At 61.1% G+C, this 19,326-nt stretch overlaps 2 protein-coding genes across 5 annotated transcripts; one reads left to right on the forward strand and one right to left on the reverse strand.

Annotated features, from left to right (window-relative positions):
• Nucleotides 1-3,898: 3,898 nt before the first annotated feature.
• Nucleotides 3,899-14,561, reverse strand: CCDC71 (coiled-coil domain containing 71). Of its 3 annotated transcripts, XM_072875581.1 has the most exons (3): nucleotides 13,507-14,404; nucleotides 12,335-12,587; nucleotides 3,899-11,889 (listed from the first exon to the last, which is right to left on the reverse strand). In XM_072875581.1, the coding sequence occupies exon 3, from the start codon at nucleotides 11,826-11,828 to the stop codon at nucleotides 10,635-10,637; it is 1,194 nt and encodes a 397-aa protein (XP_072731682.1). In that variant the 5' UTR covers nucleotides 11,829-11,889; nucleotides 12,335-12,587; nucleotides 13,507-14,404; the 3' UTR covers nucleotides 3,899-10,634. The 3 variants fall into 3 exon arrangements, with proteins under 3 accessions (XP_072731682.1, XP_072731680.1, XP_072731681.1); XM_072875579.1 differs by lacking the exons at nucleotides 12,335-12,587; nucleotides 13,507-14,404 and adding an exon at nucleotides 14,474-14,561; XM_072875580.1 differs by lacking the exon at nucleotides 12,335-12,587 and having other exon boundaries at nucleotides 13,507-14,403.
• Nucleotides 14,503-19,018, forward strand: LOC140657892 (uncharacterized). 2 transcript variants are annotated; one of them, XM_072875577.1, is made up of 5 exons: nucleotides 14,503-14,763; nucleotides 15,041-15,426; nucleotides 15,925-16,195; nucleotides 16,599-16,731; nucleotides 18,346-19,018. In XM_072875577.1, exons 1-5 carry the CDS (start codon nucleotides 14,525-14,527, stop codon nucleotides 18,550-18,552), a joined length of 1,236 nt encoding a protein of 411 aa, XP_072731678.1. In that variant the 5' UTR covers nucleotides 14,503-14,524; the 3' UTR covers nucleotides 18,553-19,018. The 2 variants fall into 2 exon arrangements, with proteins under 2 accessions (XP_072731678.1, XP_072731679.1); XM_072875578.1 differs by lacking the exon at nucleotides 14,503-14,763 and adding an exon at nucleotides 14,770-14,967 and having other exon boundaries at nucleotides 16,035-16,195; nucleotides 18,346-19,016.
• Nucleotides 19,019-19,326: the final 308 nt, after the last annotated feature.

A 19,326-nucleotide genomic window follows, 5' to 3' on the forward strand; every position in this document is an offset into this window, starting at 1 on the left:
GGGCAGCCGCGGCCTGGCCTCTCCCAGCTCCGGCACAGCGGTGCACCCCAGGGTGCTCCCACCCAGCTCCGGCACGGCACTGCACCCAAGGGACAGCACTGGGAAGCGGGGTCGGGTGGGTAGTTGGGTCCCAAAGTCCCCCATGGTGGCACCCAGTGCCCACCCCCGTGGCCGCGACCCAGCCCCGCACGGCTCTGGGGGGCTGGGGCACACAGACCCTGGCTCACAGCCATGCTCTGCACCCCCAGACCCTGGCTCACGGCTGTGCTCTGCACCCCCAGACCCCGCAAAAGCTGTGCCGTGCCCCATCCTGCCCTGCTTGGGGCGGATCCATCCTTTTGAGTGTCCCCAGGGGGTCCAGGGCCAGCCGGGGAGGGGAGCCAGGAGCGCTGGAGCCGGCTGGCCAAGGCCGTCCCTGCCGCTGGCCGGGGTCCCGCTGTTAAATTTAGGCTGGAGCTGCCTTTTGTGCTTCCTTCTCTCCCGGTACCGCCCGCTCCCAGCCTCGCACGCACTGGATCAAAGCCTGGCCCCGGAGCTGCCCAAACACATCTTTCCTGTCCCCGCACCGGAGCCAGCCCGGGACAGGGGGGCTCGGGGTGGCGGGGGGAACCGCGACTCTGCCCCGCCACCGGTCACGCTCGAAGCCGCGCCAAGGCAGCGGGCGAGGCGGCGTGGGGCTGCATCCAGTGAGGGGGCCCCGAGCCCCGCGAGCCCCTGGTACCTGGCGTCCTGCGGCGTCCGGTGGGCTGGCGGGGCCGAGGCCGGGGGCGAGGGCAACGCGGGACCTGCTGCCCCCCGGGCTGGGCGCGCAGAAATGAGCCGGGGCGAGGGCGGCGATGGGATGGCGGCAGCCGGCGGCCCCCCTTTCCCGTGCACGATTCTTATTCAAATGGGCTGCCCGCTGAAAGGGACGGCGGTCTCCAGGCTACGGGAATGTCACTGCCAATTCCTTCTGCCTGGAGGCCCCCGTCGCCCGTCCGCCCGCGGAGGCCAGGCCGGCCAGGCGTCGGCAGCCCGGGCACACCCCGGCCCCCAGGCGGCACGGCGGGCCCCACCGGTGAACAAAAGGGCGCCTCGTGGGCCAGCGAGCCAGCGGCTCCGCGTTCCCCGGGCTCCCGGCACGGCACGGCAGGAACGCGCCTGCCGCTGCTTGCAGGGAGGTGTGTGGGGCGGCATGGTGGGACGGGCACCCGACGCTGGCACGGCTGCACAGGGGGCTGCGGCACTGCTTTTTGCCCCAGCCCAGGATGCCCCATGGCAGAGGCACCGGCACAGCTCGGCTACAGGGTGGAGCCGTGCCAGGCGTCTGCCCCACCGGGAGCTCGCCTGGGCACAGCCGTAATGCTGCCGGCTGGGCACGTTCCTCCCGAAGGGACCCAGCCCTCCCCACCGCCATGGCTCCCTGGGCAAAGTCCGGCACACACCAGCCCCGGGACGCGCACCGCAGGCGTGGGGGGACCCAGCTCATCTCTCCTGAGGGACCCCACGGCCCCTTCCTTGTGTGCTGCCTTGTGCCGGCTGCCGGCACCTGGCCTGTGCCCCAGGACTGTGCCATGTGCCAAGGGCTGTGCCGTGTGCCAAGGGCTGTGCCGTGCCCCGGGGCTCCCCACCAGCACGCCAGCTCCTACCTGTGCCCGTGGGGCCTGGTGTGCCGGGCAGGTGGCGGTGGCCCCGGTGGGCCGCAGAGTCGGCCAGCTCGGCTCCGCTGGGCTCGGGCTGGGCTCGGCTGCTGTTCCTGGAGGAGGGCGGCCGGCGCCTGTCTCCTCCTCCGGCAGCCGTGCCAGGCAAGGGGAGGGACCTGCCCGCACCGAGCTTTGGCCAAGGTGAAACAGAGGCCAGGTACAAGCCGGCAGTGGCCCACGCATGGCACGGTGGTGCCCCTTGCCCAGGCTGGCTGGGAGCTGGCACACAGCATCACCGCAGGGCTGCCGTACCCGGTCGTGCGGCACGTGGGGCTGCCGAGACAGGCAGCCGAGCCGGGACTCGCCCTGCACCGCACGGGCTCGTCTGTACCTATTCAGGGCACGTCTCCAGCAGCAGTACCGGGAGCCCCGGGGAGGCATGGCAGCCAGCCGCGCTCCCCCGGCACCCGCACCGGATGGATCCTGCTCCCCTCCCGTGCTGGTGCTGTGGACGCCGCTGAGAGCCAGGGCCCCACTCACCCCGTGCCTGTCGGTGTTCCCGGGGATCCTTTGGACCAGCCGAGTCAGGCGCTGAGCCGGCAGCCCTGCAGCCCTGCGGGGAGCACGGTCGCGCGCTGGGGCTGGGCTCGACAGAGACCTCGCTGTCACGCAGGGATGGTGCCTTTTATTGGCCGAGGCCGAAGGAAGGAAGAGGAGCCGTGTGCTCTCCACGCCAAAGCTGCGCTCCGGCTGCCCACTGGCGAGCAAGGTCACGGGCAGACAAAGCAGCAGGTCCCCGGGCTTGCTGGCCATGGGGGTGCCAAAACCCATGCCCCCAAGGACACCCCGACACAGCGCAGGCTGGTCCCACGCGTCTCGGTGGGGCGAGGGATGCTGTGGGCAGAGCCCTGCCAGCCCCCCATGGCTGTGCTCTTAGCAGGCGCTGGGGAACCCCGAGGAAGGGCAGGGCTGTGCCCGGTGAGGCTCCGGCGCCTGGGACACCACCACCTCCTCGGCTAGGAGAGCTGGCAGGAGATGCGCTGATAAAGAGCCATTAGCACTGGCCAGCGTGTCTGTATCGCAGGGATCTTGCCAAGCAAACCTTGTCTGCTCTGAGGAGATCCAAAGTGGCCTGATAAAGGAGACTGTAACAGGATCTCCGGACTTGAAAAGCAAGGTGAAAGCGGGAGGGAGGGATCCTCAGTGGGATCTGAGGGACAAGTGAGGTGTCCCAGCCCATGTCCAGGCACCTCCTGGCTCCCCTGAAGGCTGCTCTGACTTCCCACCCCGAGCTGCAATCCCCTCAGCCGCCCCACAGCCGAATGCAAGGGGGTGGCACACGTCTGCCCGCGGAGATGACAGGGCCGGGGGCAGCTCCGCTGGCCGGAGATCTGCCAGCAGCTCTGCCGCAGCCCTCCATCACCAGCGTTTCAAAGCTGGTGCTCCCTCGGGCACCCATGCTCTCGGCTCCACCAGCACCTTTCAGCAGCAACTAGAGCACTTTCGCCGTCATCAGCAGACCGAACGGCTCGGAGGGGCAGCAGTGGGAACCAGCAGTGCTCACCGCTTTGGGGCACGCAGAGAAGGGGCCCCCCAAAGCCTCGGCAGAGCCTCTGAGCTCCTGGGACAGCCTCTCGCGCCTGGCCAGCCCCGCTTGGACCGACTTCAGTGCGCTCAGTGGGTGGCCAACGCTTCCCTGAACATCCTCAGCGAGCGGGAGAACTGCTTAACCACTTCCCTTCCCAAGGAACGAGCTCCAACACCGGAGCCGGTGTCTGCCCAGGGCCACGGTTCCACCACCGTTAGTGCCGGGTCAGCGCACCGACGACCCCGCGGCACAACCCAGATCCAGATTGTATGCGGGTGAACAACAGCAATTCTGTTGAATTAGCCGGCCGCAGGGTCCCGGCTGCAGAACGGGCAGATCCAGAGAGAAGTCAGAGAGGGTGGGCAGGCAGGCAGGAGCTGGCAGGGCACCTGCCAGCACAGTGCTGACCCGGTGCATTTCTAGGAACTAACCTGGAATGCGGATTTACACCAGTTTACATCAGTTCAGCACCAGTGGCACTCGTCTGGAGCGTTTCCCATCCCAAGCCAGGGCATTCTTTAACGGGGCTTGGGTAACCCCAAACCTCATTGGGGGGGACTGAGAGGAAGAGGTGGTGGTGGTCTCCAGCTGAGCGTGCCCCACACAGCGGCCGAGAACACGGGAGATGCCGTTCCACGGAGCTCACACGGGGCCGGGAGGAGCGGCCTGGAAGGGCCCAAAGAAAAGCTGGACACGCTGGGCAGTTCTGAGCACCATTTTACTGAAGGGCTGGACACCTGCTAGGACTTCATAACAAAAAGTTCACTTCATTTATGAAAAAAGACAGTCTGTTTTTTGTCCCGTTCCCTCCGAAGAGCAGAATAATACTAACGCTGTCTTTTCACTAAACAATGCCATTCCAAAATATACAACACTGAGTGTGGAGCAGCCCAGCCTCATATTAAACATTAAATATTAATATAGCTTCAGAAACATTCTACACAAACAAATGAAACAGTAAAAAGTTCACTCAAGAACAAGATGGTCAGTTGTTGTAAAGTCACCGTACAAAAGTTTGTTACTCGCCCTCCCGCGGGCTGCAGTCACTGCTCCCCAGCCATCGCTCGGGACCCCGAACGCTGGGGGATGCCCATGGCTGGGCTGGTGGCACCGGTCCCAGCCGGAGCGGGTCGGTCGTGCTGCGGCATGGAGACGGCTCTCTTAGAGACAACGGTTGGCAGAGATGAGCGTGAGGGGCCAGGCAGTGCCCACCCAGAGCCCCTGCGTCCCTCAGAGTCGCTGCTCTGCTCGGGAAATGCTACTGCTCCGGAGTGCTGCACCGGGAACCAGGAGGAGGGAACGGCGTCACACACCGCGCCTTCCCCGCCACAAACGCCGACACTTGTTCCGTCCCGTCCCAGGCCTTGGCAGCATGGCGGAGCAGGGGCAGGAGGGGAGGTATTTCTGGGGGTAGCTTTGCAGCACCTTCTCTTTTACAACAGCACCATGTGCCTGACTATGCCTGTGGGAATCACCAGATTCTCACAGGGGCTGCCTGTAGCAACAGGAACGGAAAGGGCAAATTAAGACAACAAGGAGAGAGTCCCAGACGCTAATAATGCCTTTAAGGGACTCCCCAGGGCAAGGCCTAATCGTCCCCGCAGGGAAAGATATTTCAGATGCTCACCGGAGGAAGTGGTACCCCCCCTGCGAGGGCATCCAGAGGGCACAAGTCAGCACACACGGCACGGGGGGCTCTGCAAGCCGGGGAGCGGCGGCCACCCGAGCAGGGCCAGTTTGTGCGACTGATGAAGGACAGAAAACAAGGGTGAGGGGGGGCACCTGCTCCAAAAGGGCACCCCCTCACCCATGCCCCAGAACCTGCAGCACCAGTGCCTGCCATAGTGCTGCCAGACAGGGCAGGACAGGCTCCGTCAGCCGGGCAGGGACAGAGTGGAGGAAGTGCTATCAGTACACCACAGACCTGGCTCCTCTGTTTGCAGATCTCCTCCTGCAGCAGAAGCAGAAGATGGCCAGCCAGGTGCTGGTGGCATCTTTGGTTTCCCCTAATCCCAGCTTCTCGCTTTTTCACCAGACCTCCTCGGTCTTCCTAAGCAAACTGAGGGGTCTGGCCTCAGCACCATGTCTTTGGAGGCAGCAGCTGGCCAAGCTGCAAGTGCTAGCACAGTCACGTCTACAGGCAGGGTTCACTCAACACTCGGGGCTCGCTCTCCTGCCTTTTGGGACAAGGTCTCTGCTCCACCAGCCAGCGAGGCACCTGGCACCTTCCCAATGGCACACAGCTCCAGGCAGGAGCAGGCTGCAAGGAGAGGGAAACCTGAGCATGGTGCTCTCTAGCACACAGCCCCGAACGCAAGGGCCTGGGAGCAACCCGCCCTGCTGCCCCTCTCCACGGATGGTGCCAGCCCACCCAGCTCACAAAGCCAAGGGCCGCAGCACTGTCGAGGAGGTGTGAGGTGCCCCAGAACAGCTGTCCCCTCCTCAGGCCACCTCAGCTCCAGGAAAGCCATCCCCGTCCGACCACAGGAGCAAACAGGCCAGTGCCATTTTGAAGACTGAAACAGAAACTGTCACTTCCACACAAACCAACCAACCTGCTTGAGCTCCACACAGCTCAGCATCGACCCTGCCAACCACAGCTTAAACAAGGATCCTCCCACCTAAACCCGTCCTCCTGCCCGGGAGGCTGCCCAGCTCGCGACACACTGTCCAGCTGCAGCTGAGAGACAAACCTGCTCTCCGTCCCCATGCGTCCCTCGTGCTGTGGCCAAAGGCCCAGCTCCCAGACAGGGCAGGGAACCTGGACCCAAAGGGGAGAGCAGCTGGAGTGGCTGCACCCCCCCAACATGCTGGCAAGGTCTGGCCATGAACACAGCACAAGTCACAACTGAAAGGGCCCAAACTCTGTGCTCAAGCCCAAAACCCAAAGCCCCCCAGCCCTTCCTGCCACAGCTGGGGGACTTCCACCAGCTCCACTGGTGGAGAAGTGCCACTGGTGCACGAGGGGGGCCCGGAGAACACGCGGCAGAACAGAGGCAGCTGTGGAGCAGGGCTGCGGAGCCGGGTGCGCAGCATCACCCACCTGTGCTGTTCTGCTCCCGACTTCCCTGCAACGCTCTTAGCAGGTGACTGGCTGAAATCTGTGCAAGGAAACACCAGGCAACGAGGGGTCTCAGCCCACCGCCCCCGTGGCCCTGTGAGCGTGAGTGCTGCAGGCTGGGCAGGTGATGCCCTGGTCTGAGAAGTATCCAGCTAGGTGAGTGCTCACAACGCTCCACAGAGCGCACCTCCTCCTCGCATTGAAATACCACTAGTGGGCTACAAAACAGGAGTAACAAAATAATCCCTTCTTATTTATCAGAAAAGTGCTTAAGAAATTCTGTACAAGGATCGCTGCGGCAGCTGGCTCTGGGGGGGACGCAAGCAGTTTGGAAGCAGCAGCACCACGCTACATGGCTTGCAGGGAATAGGCCGAGGAGAAACTTCTCCAACTGAAAGTAGTGGCAGAAAGTGAAATCTGATCACACTGGACATGAGCTTCAAAACATTTCTACCAATTAACAATGTGATTTCAACTGGTATCTGATGTCAGCTTCCCCTTCAGCTGCCTGCCGGACAAGCTGCTCTCCCCACGGACATCTGAAACACGCAGGAAGCTCAAGGACCTTGTCTAGTGGAGGCGAAGCATAAACTCTTGGTTCTTGGCAGCTGAATAAAAGGAGAAATGATTTCCACAAACTCAGTCGGAAGAACAGCCCTTTGACCGCTGGCTGAATCATTTCTCGAAGTGACAGTGGCACAAATCCATGCGGTAAAAGCATTCCTAAGAGAGTCTCCAAAGCTCTCGGCTGTCATGGCGCCCAGGAACAGCATAGGCCTGGTTAGGCACTTGGATGAATTCAAAGTGACTAATACATAAACAGGTCTGAACAACCTGCATACAGCACGCTCAGCAGAGACCACAGCACTCCAGGCAAAGCATTTCTATGTGCCCTACCAGTTACTGCTGCGCAGGTCCCTGGAAGGCAAGTGTTACTCTGCTGTCGCAGAATAACATAGGGTGGAAGGGACCTCTGGAGGGAGATCTCTGGTTAGATCAGGTCTTAGGCAGGTCTGGTTTGATCAAACCCTTCATCTTCCCTAAACACCAGACAGCAGTGTCCACAGCACAGTCCTTTCTGCAGCCTCCTGCACATCAGTGTTGAAGGCCCGGGATGCCAGGAGCACCCGCACCCGGCCACGAGATGAAGGACGGCAAAGCCAACCAACAAAAGGCTGCAGGCACCCCGTCTGCCAGCACCGGATTCCCTGGGAACAGTCGACAGGCAGCAGCTGCCGACATTGGCACCAGGGGCTGTAAAGCCCCTCTGTGAGTAACAAGCCGCAATCCTTCCAGCCAAGTTCCCAAATCACCTGCGAGGGGGAAGAGGAGACATCAGGAGGGCAGAGAACCGAGCTCCAGCACTGCCCAGCAGCTCAGGGGCCCTGCAGTCTGTCAGAGATGTGCAGAAGAGCTGAGAGAGACTGGACCGATAACAGGCAAGTCCCTGAGCACAGAGCTATGGGGTGCTCACTTCCCTGGCAGGAGCCTCAGTGACACAGAAGCATTTCTAACGCTTGCCTCTCCCTGCAGAGCAGAAGACCTCTTGCTGGTGGCCTGGGAAGGACACCGAGCGAGCCGTCACCACCAAGCATTCGCAGAACTCAGCTTAGCGCCTGGAAAGGCATGGCAGCACTAAGGCAGTATGTTCTGCTGGATGTGTTAAGCAACAGTACAAGCCAAGTCCCTGACTGGCAAAGACCGAAGCTGTGAAAGACAAGAGGTGATAGAGAAGAGTGGGGAGCCAGGCAGCAGTGCAGAAAGAAGAAACACAGCGAAGAGGAGGGATGTGGCCTGATAAGCTGGCCTCAGGTGCTCAGCTTCCTGCTCAGGCTGGAGGAAAAGCAACCTTGGCCCAAATTCAGCCTTGCTGATGCACGGTTGTTTTTCCCACCGGAGGCCAGGCACTTAGCTGGGATGTCTGCGCCACACGAAGAGGCTCCAGAGACAGCTCTCGGTGCCCTTATATGGGGCTGGGAGCAGGGGAAGCCGCTGAGCAGCCTGTCAGGCAGTGATACCGCAGGCAGGAGTTCAGAGCCCTCCTCAGGAAACAGCCAAAAAGAGAAACTCCAGCGCAAGACTTCAAGACCTGGCATTTGAGAGCGTGGGAATGAGAAAGGTCTGAAGGATGGGAACAAAAGGGACAAAGCAATTTTTGGCTGGTTAACAGTGATGGAGGGTCCCTGTTCATCCAGCATCGTGTCAGGACAGGGAACTCTCTGCCAGGGCATTTTAAAACACAGAAGCAGAAGAAAATATTTCCTCCTCCTCTGCAGCCAACCAGCGGCATTCACAGGTCAGTCTCCAACACTGCAAGTTATGATCTCTGACAGCAGCTCAGATACGCACAGTAAAACCACACAGAACCCGAGTGTGCGATTCGGAGCCTGCAATCATCCCCCGAGGGAGAACCTCCACCCTGCCCTACCTGGGTGATGGGGGAGAACCCCGTCTGTGCCTCAGGACACCCAGCTTCCCTGCCCTCTCATTCCCTCATGAACCTCCTCTCTCCTGTCTGTGCCGCAGTTTTCCTCTCTGAGCTGGGGATTGGATGCTGACCCCTTTTACAAAGCGCTGAAATCCAGCCAGGTGCTAGGGAGGGGATGAAACGTAAGGAGCTGGGACTGGGGCTTCCCAGGGGAGCTCATCCCTTCAGCCAATGTCTACAGAGATTACTAGGTCAGACAACTGGTATTTTGAGCTGGTGAGAGAATGAGTGGATTACTGGCCCAGTGCTGCAGAGATCCGAACGTACGGCAGTGTAGAGCCAGACCCGTGCCTGGCCGGACACTGCTCCCTCTCCCCAAGCCGCCAGGTTCTGCTTTCGCAGTATCCCAACCGAGATCATCGGAGGCCGTCCCTCCCAGGTGACAGCTGCAGCACCAACAGCTCCAACGCGGTGTTTCTCCTGAAGCTTGCAGATCCTTCCCTGCGGAGAGCAGACCCGACCTCTGCCAGTGCACAGCCCACGTTCCCATCCGACAGCATGCCCCCGGCACAGGAAGGCTAACGCAGCCGTCTGCAGCGGTTCCGCAGTGCCTCCTGGGGACGGGCAGAGTCTGCGCTCCGGGAGCTTTCACACCTGCCACACACCTTCTCACAACATCCCAGATGGCACAGCAAAGCTGTCACCCATTGCAACACGGTGCCGATCTCCCCTCTTACTGCTTCACCCCCACAAACTGACAGAAAGAAACTCTCTATGTTTAAGTGCTGGCATATATCCTCTCAACCCTCCTGCTTTTCTGCTTTAACTCAGGCTCAAATACCCCACCGAGCTCTGGGACCGGCAAGATGTATCTAAGACATTCAAACACAGCCTATGTCTTCTCTACCAGTACCTAGAACCTGCTCCTGAAACATCCAGCAACAGCAAAGCAGTTACGTGGTGGGCAGGACACTTTATGCAATTCTTATTAACAACTCCGGCCCTTCAGCTCTAACAGCCACAGTTCATGTTCTACATTTGCACCTGGGGTACAGGAGAGCAGAGCAACACTGGGTGCTGAGGAATCGCTCTTTGGAGGCAAACCCCTACCACGAGTTCAGAGCTTCTGCTACCAGCAAACGGAGGAGGCACCTAGAGACGTCAGGCAGACTTGCAGGCAACAGCCCCGTAACACTCCCCCACTCTTATGCAGAGGTAATACCGAAAATATGATTAAAACTATAGTCAACGATCAGCTGGTAATTCTCCAAATTACTTGGCATTTCTGGAGACGAACAAGTGGCTATAACTCTGCCTGCCGCTGAGCTGCTCAAGAGAGCCCAGAACAGACTGTCACAACACTGAATCACAAAGAAATCCTGGCACCTTTCAACAAAAGACTGGCTGAAGGGGAGGGGGAACAAAAGCTATCGAACCCAATCCCAGAGGGACGGAGGAAGTGCATCTTCCCACCATTCCTAGGCGATATGCACATATATGGATATATAGATATATAGATAATAAAGTTATAAAATTTGATCAAAATAAAACCAGTAAATGTACAGCTTGAAAAAGAGCAGTATCACAGTGCATCAATGTCATGAGAAAGTCCCGTGTTCTCCCCCTGCACGAAAGCGCAGCCTGCCACGTTCAGAAAAGCACCTGCGGGAAGTGAGCCCTCCGACCTGGTGGGCTCGCTGCGGGCGAGAGTCACCGTCCCGCGTTCCTGAACAGGGGTTTGTATTTCTGCAGTCAGTTCTGCATAGCAGTGGTAGACAGGCAGAAACAGCGCGAGCGCAGGCTGCTCCGTCTGCAGGTTATTCGACATATCGTCACCAGGCACCAGAGATCCAGAGTCGCTCTTAAACTTCTCCACGCTCTGGTGCCGGGCTCGTATTTACTTACTTACAAAAAAAAGTGACAAAGTGAAGAAACTCAGGGAACGCTGTGAGAGTGGGACAAGGGCTGAATTCGGATCACAGGGGACAGGTTGACCCTAAGAATCTTCTGTGCTCTCCTCCTCACTTCATCGTCAGAAGAAGAGTTGCCCACCTTGATGGCCCGGAATTTCAGCAGGTCCAAAGTGCTCTGAGCCCGTCGAGATTTATTTTGGACAGGAATGGTATTTGCTTTCTTCCTCTGCGGTGCTTCTCTTGTCTCTGTAGCTCTTCTCCTCTTCTGCCCAATGCTCTCTCGGAAAGTGCTGCTGTCCTTCCACTCTGTTTTTCCCACCAGAGGTTCCTTATTTTTGATTTTCAAGGTCTTGGACTGCGGTGCTGTGGTGCGGTCCTGGGACGAGCTGCCAGTGACTCTCCCATTGAGAACGCCCGAGGCTTTGCAAGCATTGCTCTCCTGCAGCACTCCACCCTTTGGTCCCTTCAGAAGATTTAAAGCGAGGGTGGCAGAATCCGGTGCTTTCTTTATCAAACGCTTGTACCCCTTACCTTCTGTAATTTTAGTGGTCTTGCCTGAAGAAAACTGCCTCGGCGGATTCGAAGCCTTGAGGAGTTTAAGGTCCGAGGGTGAGATCCCAAGACGCCCTCGTGTGTACTTGGACTCCAAACACGACGCGGTAGTTTTCAGCGGCACCAGAGCTTCCAGAACCACCGACAGTCTCATGGCTGGATACACGTCAGGATACATGCTTGTAGGGAAGCCCACTGCCGCGGCCTTGGACGTGCCGGATCTTGTCTGCTTCAAGGAGCTCAAGAGGAGATTTGTGGAATCCCCTTTAGAGACAGGCTGAGCAGAGACTTTTGAAGAGTTCACCGAAACGCCGGTGGGCGAAGCAGACACCTTTGCCACGGCTGCGGTGTTTCGAGCCGGACTCTTAGCGGACTCGGTGGCAGCGGCGCAGTTGTGCGTGGTGCTCTCTTTTGTTTGGCTAGGTGTGTCTGCCGTGCACGAGCTGTACCCGTACACATCCTTACTCCGCAGAATTGTGGGCTGGTAGCCCTCCTCCTTCAGGGCCTGAATGAAGGCCACCAGCTGGGTCTCTGTGTCCGAAAGGTCCTTGGACATCGGGTTGAAGACTCGGAGGGCTTCCTCCAGCACTTTCTGTCCTGCAGAGGAAATTCTTGACCAGGAATGGACAGCTTTTTCTTCCACATTGTTCACTGCAATATTCATGGCATTAGGCAAACGGGCACTTCAAAAAGGTCCAAATTACTGGAAAAACAACCCTTGACACCTCAAAAGGAGAGAGAAGATAGTTAGCTCACAGCAACTGAAATGATCTTGCATTTTTTAAGCGAGGACCTGAAACCATTAAACCCAGGCATGGCTACTCAAACACTGGGTCAGATTCTGGGCATAACCCAAGTTAGAAGCATCATCAAGACAATCCTGCCACCGATTTATCTCTGCAGTCAAACTAAAACATCTCTCGCAGAAATATTCTCAGACCTAAACAAAGATTTCAGGCAATCCCATCCAACCCATCCCAAGGTGAAGGGTTCCAATGGTTAACTCAGTGAAATCTGCAGCTCGCTTCCAGTTTGAGTTTGACACGCCCCAGCTTTGGGTAACCAGATCTCATTTTCCCTTGGTAAAGCAGCCTTTCATTGAACCCTCTCCCTGCGCACACACCGAGAACACCATGATCGAGCCATCTCAACACTAAGCAGCCTGAGCACCTCAAATCTATCCCAGCGTCACGTTCAATTTTCCAGCTTCCTAATTGATTCTGCTCAAAAATTGATTCTGAGTCCCTGCCAAAGTTGCAGCATCCTCCTGAAGACCTGACAGCAGAGCTGGAGGCTATTTCAGTTGTGCTTCATTGATGCTGAACGCTGTGCCGAGGCAACATCGCTCCTTGCTGTTCCCTTGTTTGAACAACGGTCTGCAACTTGCTGTCACAGCAAACTGGTGTTGATCCAAGGGCACTCGCTGCCAAGTGAGGAGGAAGCAGGAAATTCAAGCAGGGCGGCGTGAAGGAAACACACGTCACCGGGGCCAAGTGTACAATGGCCTGAGGGACAACACTCGGATCACGCTCAGGGCACTACACAGCTGTCTGCCCGGGATAAAAGCACTAATCATTGCTTTAAATAAAAAAAAATAGGCACTGAAGAGCAGTCCAGGCAGGACTTTGTGATGCACCTAGGAGAACTCTGATCCTTTCACACTGAGCCGGCGACCTTGCCAGCTCCATAGCTGGACGCTGCGCCGAGAAGTTATAAAATCTTTAGCTTCATTGATACCTCTCAAAATAATAAGGAGGATTCAGTGAAAAAGCCTTTTCAGGGAAATGCGGAAGGTGTCGGAGACACTATCAGACAGGGCAGTGCGCAGGCAAGAAAGCTGTGATGGAGAAGTTAGTGCCCGAGCAGACAGAGCAAGGAACTACTTGTGTCCGGCGTTCCTCCCAGAACTCCGGTTTCACCACAACCCGGGAGTGCCAGCCCCGGCCCGGCGCTCCATGCCGCCGCCGGCTGCACAAGCAGGGAAGAGACACAGCCAGAAAGCAGCCACAGAAGGGGAAGCACAGGTCAGCGGGGGGGTAAGAGCCTCCGCATGACAGACTAATCTCAGTCAAGTGTTCTGCAGACGTCACGGCAGAAGAGGGATTTGGAGGAGGATAATGCAGTTGCTCTGCGCCACGCGGGGGATCTCCCACGGAGGAGGGGAGGCAGGCAGGGAAGCGCTCCGACAGAGCCGCGGCTGGCGTCATCAGCCAGCGGTGAGATTTGCCACCTCCAAAGTAAACAAGCGGTAGCAGGCGCAGCGAAGCCAGCGAGGATGTAAAGCTTAATCCCAAGCTGGTAGAGAGGGAGGAACCAACGGAGAAGCACAACTAACGACATACTCTCAACAGGCTGCAAAATGGATCATCTTCAGGCTGCAGCGAGCCCGGGAACAGCTGGGACACCTTAAGGGATATTCTGATGTTGAACGGAGAGGCTGTGACATCTCCTCGGGGACAGGACACCTCAACATCGATCCGCCTGGTCTTGGTTTGTGCAGTGCAAGTTGTAGTCGGAGCGAAAGCCGGCCACAAGCTGGCACACCCCCAGACAGTCTGTCCACCCAACAGCGAGTTCCATCACTTGACGCGCTACCGGGAGACGTGCCCTAGCTAAAGTGCTGCGGGGCCACAGGCCGCAGCGCTCCTGGCACGGGTGGAAGCTACAGCGCTGGCAGGACCCTCACGCAACGCTCGAGCGATGCCAGGCCCGGCTGTCCGGGAGCAGAGCTCGAGGAAGGGGCTCTGCAGTGCTTCTCCGGGTGCACCGGAGGGACAAGCAGGCTGCCGGCAGGGCCAAGGCGCGGGGCTGGGGCAGCCTGGGGAGACGGAGGCTGGCGTGGAGACCCAAGGAGGGCTCGGCGGGGGCCGCCGGGGCGGGCAGCCCCCCCCGGCTCGGCCTCTCCTCCTGGCCCACCCCTCGGTGGAGGAGATGCCCCTTCCCGAGCGCCCGTCCCTCGCTCCCCTCGCACACCCCTCCCCAGGCTCGGCTCGGCCCGGCAAGGAGGGGCCGGCGGGAGCCCTGGCCGGGCGCCCTCGGCCCGCCGGTCGGAGGGGCCCCGGGGCGGGGAGAGCCGCCCGGGGCCGGTGCCCCTCCCTACGGGGCTGCGGGGAGGTGATTGGTGCAGACAGCGGGTGCGGCCCCCCCGCTCGGCCCCGCGCCGGCTCCCGGGCCCGGGGGGGCGGGGGCCGGGGCGGGGCCCTCAGCGCCGCGGCTCCGCCTCCAGCGCCCGGAGGCCGCCCCGCCGGGCGGCTCGGCAGCGCCCTCGCCCGGGAGCGCGGGGCCCGGGCACCGCCGGCCCCAACCTACCGGCCGCCGCCAGACCCGCACCCGCCGTTGCGCTGCGACCGCCGCTCCAACATGGCCGCCCGCGGAGCGCCGGAAGCACCGCCCACTTCCGCTTCCGGCCCCCTTCCGCGGACCGGGGCCACGCCCCCCACCGCGGAGCGGGCTCGGCCACGCCCCCTGACCCCGCCCTCCGCCCCCGCCGCGTTCGCGGTGTCCATGGCGACGGCGCCGGCGGCGGGCGGGGCAGCCCCGGGCCGGCAGGGGGCGTCGGCCGCCGGAAGCGGCGCGGGCGGAAGCGGCGCCGTTTCCAGGTAACGGCGGCGCGGCCGGGGCCGGTTCTGGTGGCGGGGCCGGTTCCGGGGCGATGAGCGGCGGGGCCGGGCGGCGGCGGCTGGTGCTGCACGTGGACCTGAACAACACGGTGGTGGCGGCGGACGCGGTGTCGGGGCAGGGCCCGCGGGCGGCGCTCAACGCCTTCCTCAGCACCGTCACCTGGGGCCGCGCCGGGGCCGCCGGTGAGCGCCGGGGCCGGGGCCTGCGGGGGCCGGGAGGGCGGGGGCGGCGGCTGAGCACCCTCCTCTCTTGCAGGCGAGTGGCAGTGGGCGAGCGACCGCCCCTCCCTGGGCCCCCCCTGCCCCGGCGCCCTCAGCTACTACAGCCGCCACGGCCGGGACCCCGCCTTCACCGAGGCGGGCCCGGGCCGGTGCTTCGGCGGCCTCCACGCCCGCCACCTGCAGCTGCTGGAGTGGCCGGGCCGGCCGCACGACGTCTTCTCGGTCCCGGGGGAACCGAGCAAGCGCTACCACCTGATCCTGCCCGCCTTCTTCCGCCTGCTGGACGCCCTGCACCGGGAGGGAAGGGCCTTCGCCGTCGTCTTCAGGACCTTCGGCACAGACCTGCCCCGCGCCCTCCGGGCCGTCAGCTGCGCCCTGGCCGGGCAGCACCCCCAGTTCCCCGCCCTGCGGGACGTGGCGGTGAGTGGCACCCCGAGGGCCCGGCGCGCTGGGGAAGGGCAGCCGGACGGCCTGCGCGGAGCTCCCCACGTCAGGCCGCTCTCGAGCCGCTTGGCCGTCCCGCTTTTAAAAGCACCGGCTTCTGCGGAGAGGAAACGCAGCCGGCTTCTCGGGAAGAAGCTGTTGGCTGGGGGGGAGCACGTGTGCGTGCGGATGCTGGAAGGAAGGGTCTCCTCTCGGGGTGTCCCGGGTTGGGCAGAGCATCCCTTCTCCCGGAGAGGGGCCGCTGCAGCAGAGCGTGGCTCCCTGGCTCGGAGCCGATCGCAGCCGTGCTCTGCCCCTGGCAGCACGCTGGGCAGGAATGCCGGGAACGAGCTTCAGAAGCTGCTTTGGATGTTCCTCAGAGCGTTGACAGGGAACAGAAACAAGAGCAGTGTGCAGGTCATTCCTTTCCATCCCTGGGGAGGGGATGATTTTTGGTTGGGGGGGTTTCCACGCCTCTTCTTGTCTTCTCCCCAGTGCCGTCCTCCCATGCTGCGGTGGTGGGGAGTCTCCACCCTGCTGCCAATGCACGAAAAAACCTGTCTGCTTTGGAAACCTTTCCTCTCCTGCTTTCTGTGGTCCTGCAGCTCCCTGTGGACCTCACCCCTGGCCAGATACGCTGCAGCAAGCGAGGGGTAGTGCTGACAAGGGGAGCAGAGCAACTGGCCACCCACAAAGATGGAAGAAAGCTTTACGACTACTTCAGCTCCTTTGAGGGAATTGGAGGCTTCCAAGACCATTTTGACTGGTGAGAGGCAGGGCGCTGAGGAAGTGGATTGGGCATTTTCTCCTCTCCTGTCATTCTCTGAGCTTCTCCCGGTCTGGGATAGCTCCTAGTTTTAAGGTCTTTGTTACTTACGTGCTTCCTATTTTGTCTATGGGCAGCCCGATGGGGCTCTCGCGTCTTTCCTCAGGTCTCCGTCCCCTGCTGTACCTCCTGCTTTTCTCCAAACACCTCGATTTGTCACCTCACTGCAAAATGCTTCTCTTTCACGAGCGGCAGCAGCGGGCAGAGGGACAGGATGGCCTCCATCACGCTTCCCTGGCTCAGAGTATTGCCCTGAGCCCACAGTGCAGCCTTGCCCCCCTTTACCCAAGAGCTGTCGCTCTCTCCCTCCCCTGACTGCTCCTCATCCTGCTTGCTGTTCCAGGTGGGCCAGAAATCAGTTCTCTTCTCAGGGTGGGAAGCCCCTGTGGATCGACCCCCACGATCCCGGCATTCACCACATCTTCATCGATGACAACATCCGGCTGGACGATGCGGACACCATTGTTCATCCCCAGGTAGGAGGCTGAAGGCCCCTCCGGCGCCAGCTGCCTGTGCTGCAGGGTGTCCCCGGTGAGGTCAGGCGTGTTTTGTCCCCTTTGCATGAGCGTGAGCCTGCAAAGGGGAATCAAGGCGTAGCCCCGGTGTCACTGCACCCCGTGCCACTGGTGTTGGTGGCAGCGACGCTCGGGGCTGCCCGCGGGGAGGGTAAGATCGGCCGTCAGCAGACAACAGCAGGTGCTGGCTCCCTGCGCTCGCTGCCGAGTGCCTCTGCTCTGCCGGGTGAGTCAGCCCGGCTCCCGGCGGCAGCGGCAATGGCAGCAGGCCAGCCAGCCTTGGGGCACGGCCGCAGCTCGTCTGTGGCACCGAATTGAAAGGGCAGTGTTTGTGGTGGAGCACGCTTGGAAAAGGGAACATTTATGCAGACAGGAACGCGCCTGGCAGTTGGACAACTGTCAATGCTCAAACAAGAGCCGCAGCTCCACCGGTGAGCCTGAACCCCCACCCGTTTCCATCCGGGAGGAGACAGCACGGAGCGGGGGAAACCTGTGGCAGCTGGTGAATGGTCAGCAGTGTTTGCTGGGCAGCCGGGGAGTGGCGAGGGATAGGATGCTTGTTGGATTTTCCCTGCCTTACAAGATCCCTCGGTTCATGGATTTGTAGCTGGTGGCAGGAGTTGTCGCTGCCCAGAGCAGACCTGTCGGGAATAGGCTTCAGTCTGTGCCGTGCCTGATTCCGGTGAATTAACGTGGACGGCTCCGCTGAGAGCCCGAGGCCCCTGCGCGCAGCAGCTGCTGCCTGCGTGTCTGCAGCGGCCGGAGCAGGGCTTGCGCAGCTCCACTTGCTGCACGTCAGCCTCAGGCTGTTTCCCTGATCAAGGAGTTCCTCCTTTCGCCATCTGTAGCTGGCACGGCTGGTCAGTCGGGCTGCTCGGCTTGTCTCGGGGCAGCCGTGCAGCCAGCCCCGGGGCTCCCCCCGCACTGGATCAGACAGGTAGGATCAAGTTATGGTGGCGACAGACCTTGCTGGGGTCTGGGTGGCAGCTGAGCATCTCACCAGCAGGGCTCGTCCCCGCTGCCAGGACTTTGCTGTCCTGCAGCCAGGATCGGTAGGTTGGATGCCAGCTTCCCCTCCTCTTGCGTCACCAGCTCTGCAGGGCTGTCCCCGTGTCAGACAGTGGCAGAGCAGTGCTGGGAGGGAAACAGATTGCCAGGTGGCCTTAAGCAGAGCCACAGTTAAGATCAGAAGGTGAAGTCCTTGTTCCCTCCTGTGCGACAGGCTGTGGCAGCCAAAGGAAGAGCTGTTGGCAGAGGTTTTCCAGCTGCGTGGTGTGGCCCGTTCCTTAGGGGAGGCCCAGCCATGTGTGTGATGAGCTGGTTCGGAGCCAAAGGGGCCTCATGGGAGGGAGGGGAAATCTGGAGAAACTTCATCTCCTACCGCTGGAGCGGAGATGGGAGCCCCTGCCCTCTGCCACCGACCCACATCCAGCGGGAAGGCGCGTGGCCGAGGAGGAGGGCAGGGTGCACCGCAGGGTGCGTGCGCTGCTGTCACTGCCAGGCTCTGCGCTCGTGCCGGGCACGGCCCTGGCACTGCTGCCCGCGGAGGATGCGAGTGCTTCTCTCTCCCCGCAGGTGTTTTCAGAGCAGGGCAGCAGCAGCCCCAGGCACGCTCCCACCTCGGAGCTGTACGACATTTGCCTGGTGCAGACCGACCTGCTGGAGGCCATTGCCGACGAGGACTATTTCCTGCGCTGCGTGAGGAGGTGCGAGGAGAACTACGACCGCTACCTGGCCTGCACGGAGAAGGACACCCCAGGCCAGCGGTGGGATGGACAGTGATGCCACCTCGCAGGGCCGAGGGGCTCTGGACTGGGACACCCCCCGCTTCCTGCTACGCGCAGGCAAAGTCCCAGGCTGGGTTTCTGCTTTGAGCTGTCCCCTCTCCAATGTGCGATGTGCCCGCTCGGTCCTGCCAGGAACCTCCATGCCCGAGCACAAGCGTCCTGGGAGCTTGTGTGATGGGATCCCTGGAGGAAACGGCTTTCCTTTCCTCGTTAGTGCTGTGGGGAGCTGCCTGCCTGGCTGGCGGGGCAGGGGCAACGCAAACAGCCACGCTAGTGTTCACACCTCCCTTCCCACTCCCGCACGGCTGGCTGGTGCGGAGCGGGTGCCGGGGTAAGTGCAGTGTTACCGGCGGCACGCCTGAGTGCCGTTTGCGGTGTTCTCCCCGGCAGAGTTAGCGATGCCGTGTCACTTCTGCCTGTTTTTAAAGCAAACCTTTCTAGCTCGTTTCTGGTGTGAGTTTCCTGCCTGGCCTTGGCTCTGCCCGTGCTGGTGGGTGGAAAGCGCCTTTCCCGGCGTGTTCATTTGCCGGGCTCAGCCAAGTGGGGACAAAAGCGACGGTAGAGGGTTTGGGACCCGTGCGCACCTTCCTGACGCTGCTGAGAGCCCCCGGCGAGGTCGTGCTCGGAGCGGGGCCGAGCTCATGCTCTGTCCCCGGCAGCCCCGCCGTGGTGATGGGCAGGGGCTCCTCTTCGGGGCAGGACGGTGGCTTCTCAGCTCCGTGAGCCCGGTGCTGGGGCGGCTCCGGCACCGGCAGCCTGCGGCTGGGGA

This window comes from Ciconia boyciana, chromosome 11, assembly GCF_034638445.1.
Source record: "Ciconia boyciana chromosome 11, ASM3463844v1, whole genome shotgun sequence".
Classification (NCBI taxonomy): domain Eukaryota; kingdom Metazoa; phylum Chordata; class Aves; order Ciconiiformes; family Ciconiidae; genus Ciconia; species Ciconia boyciana.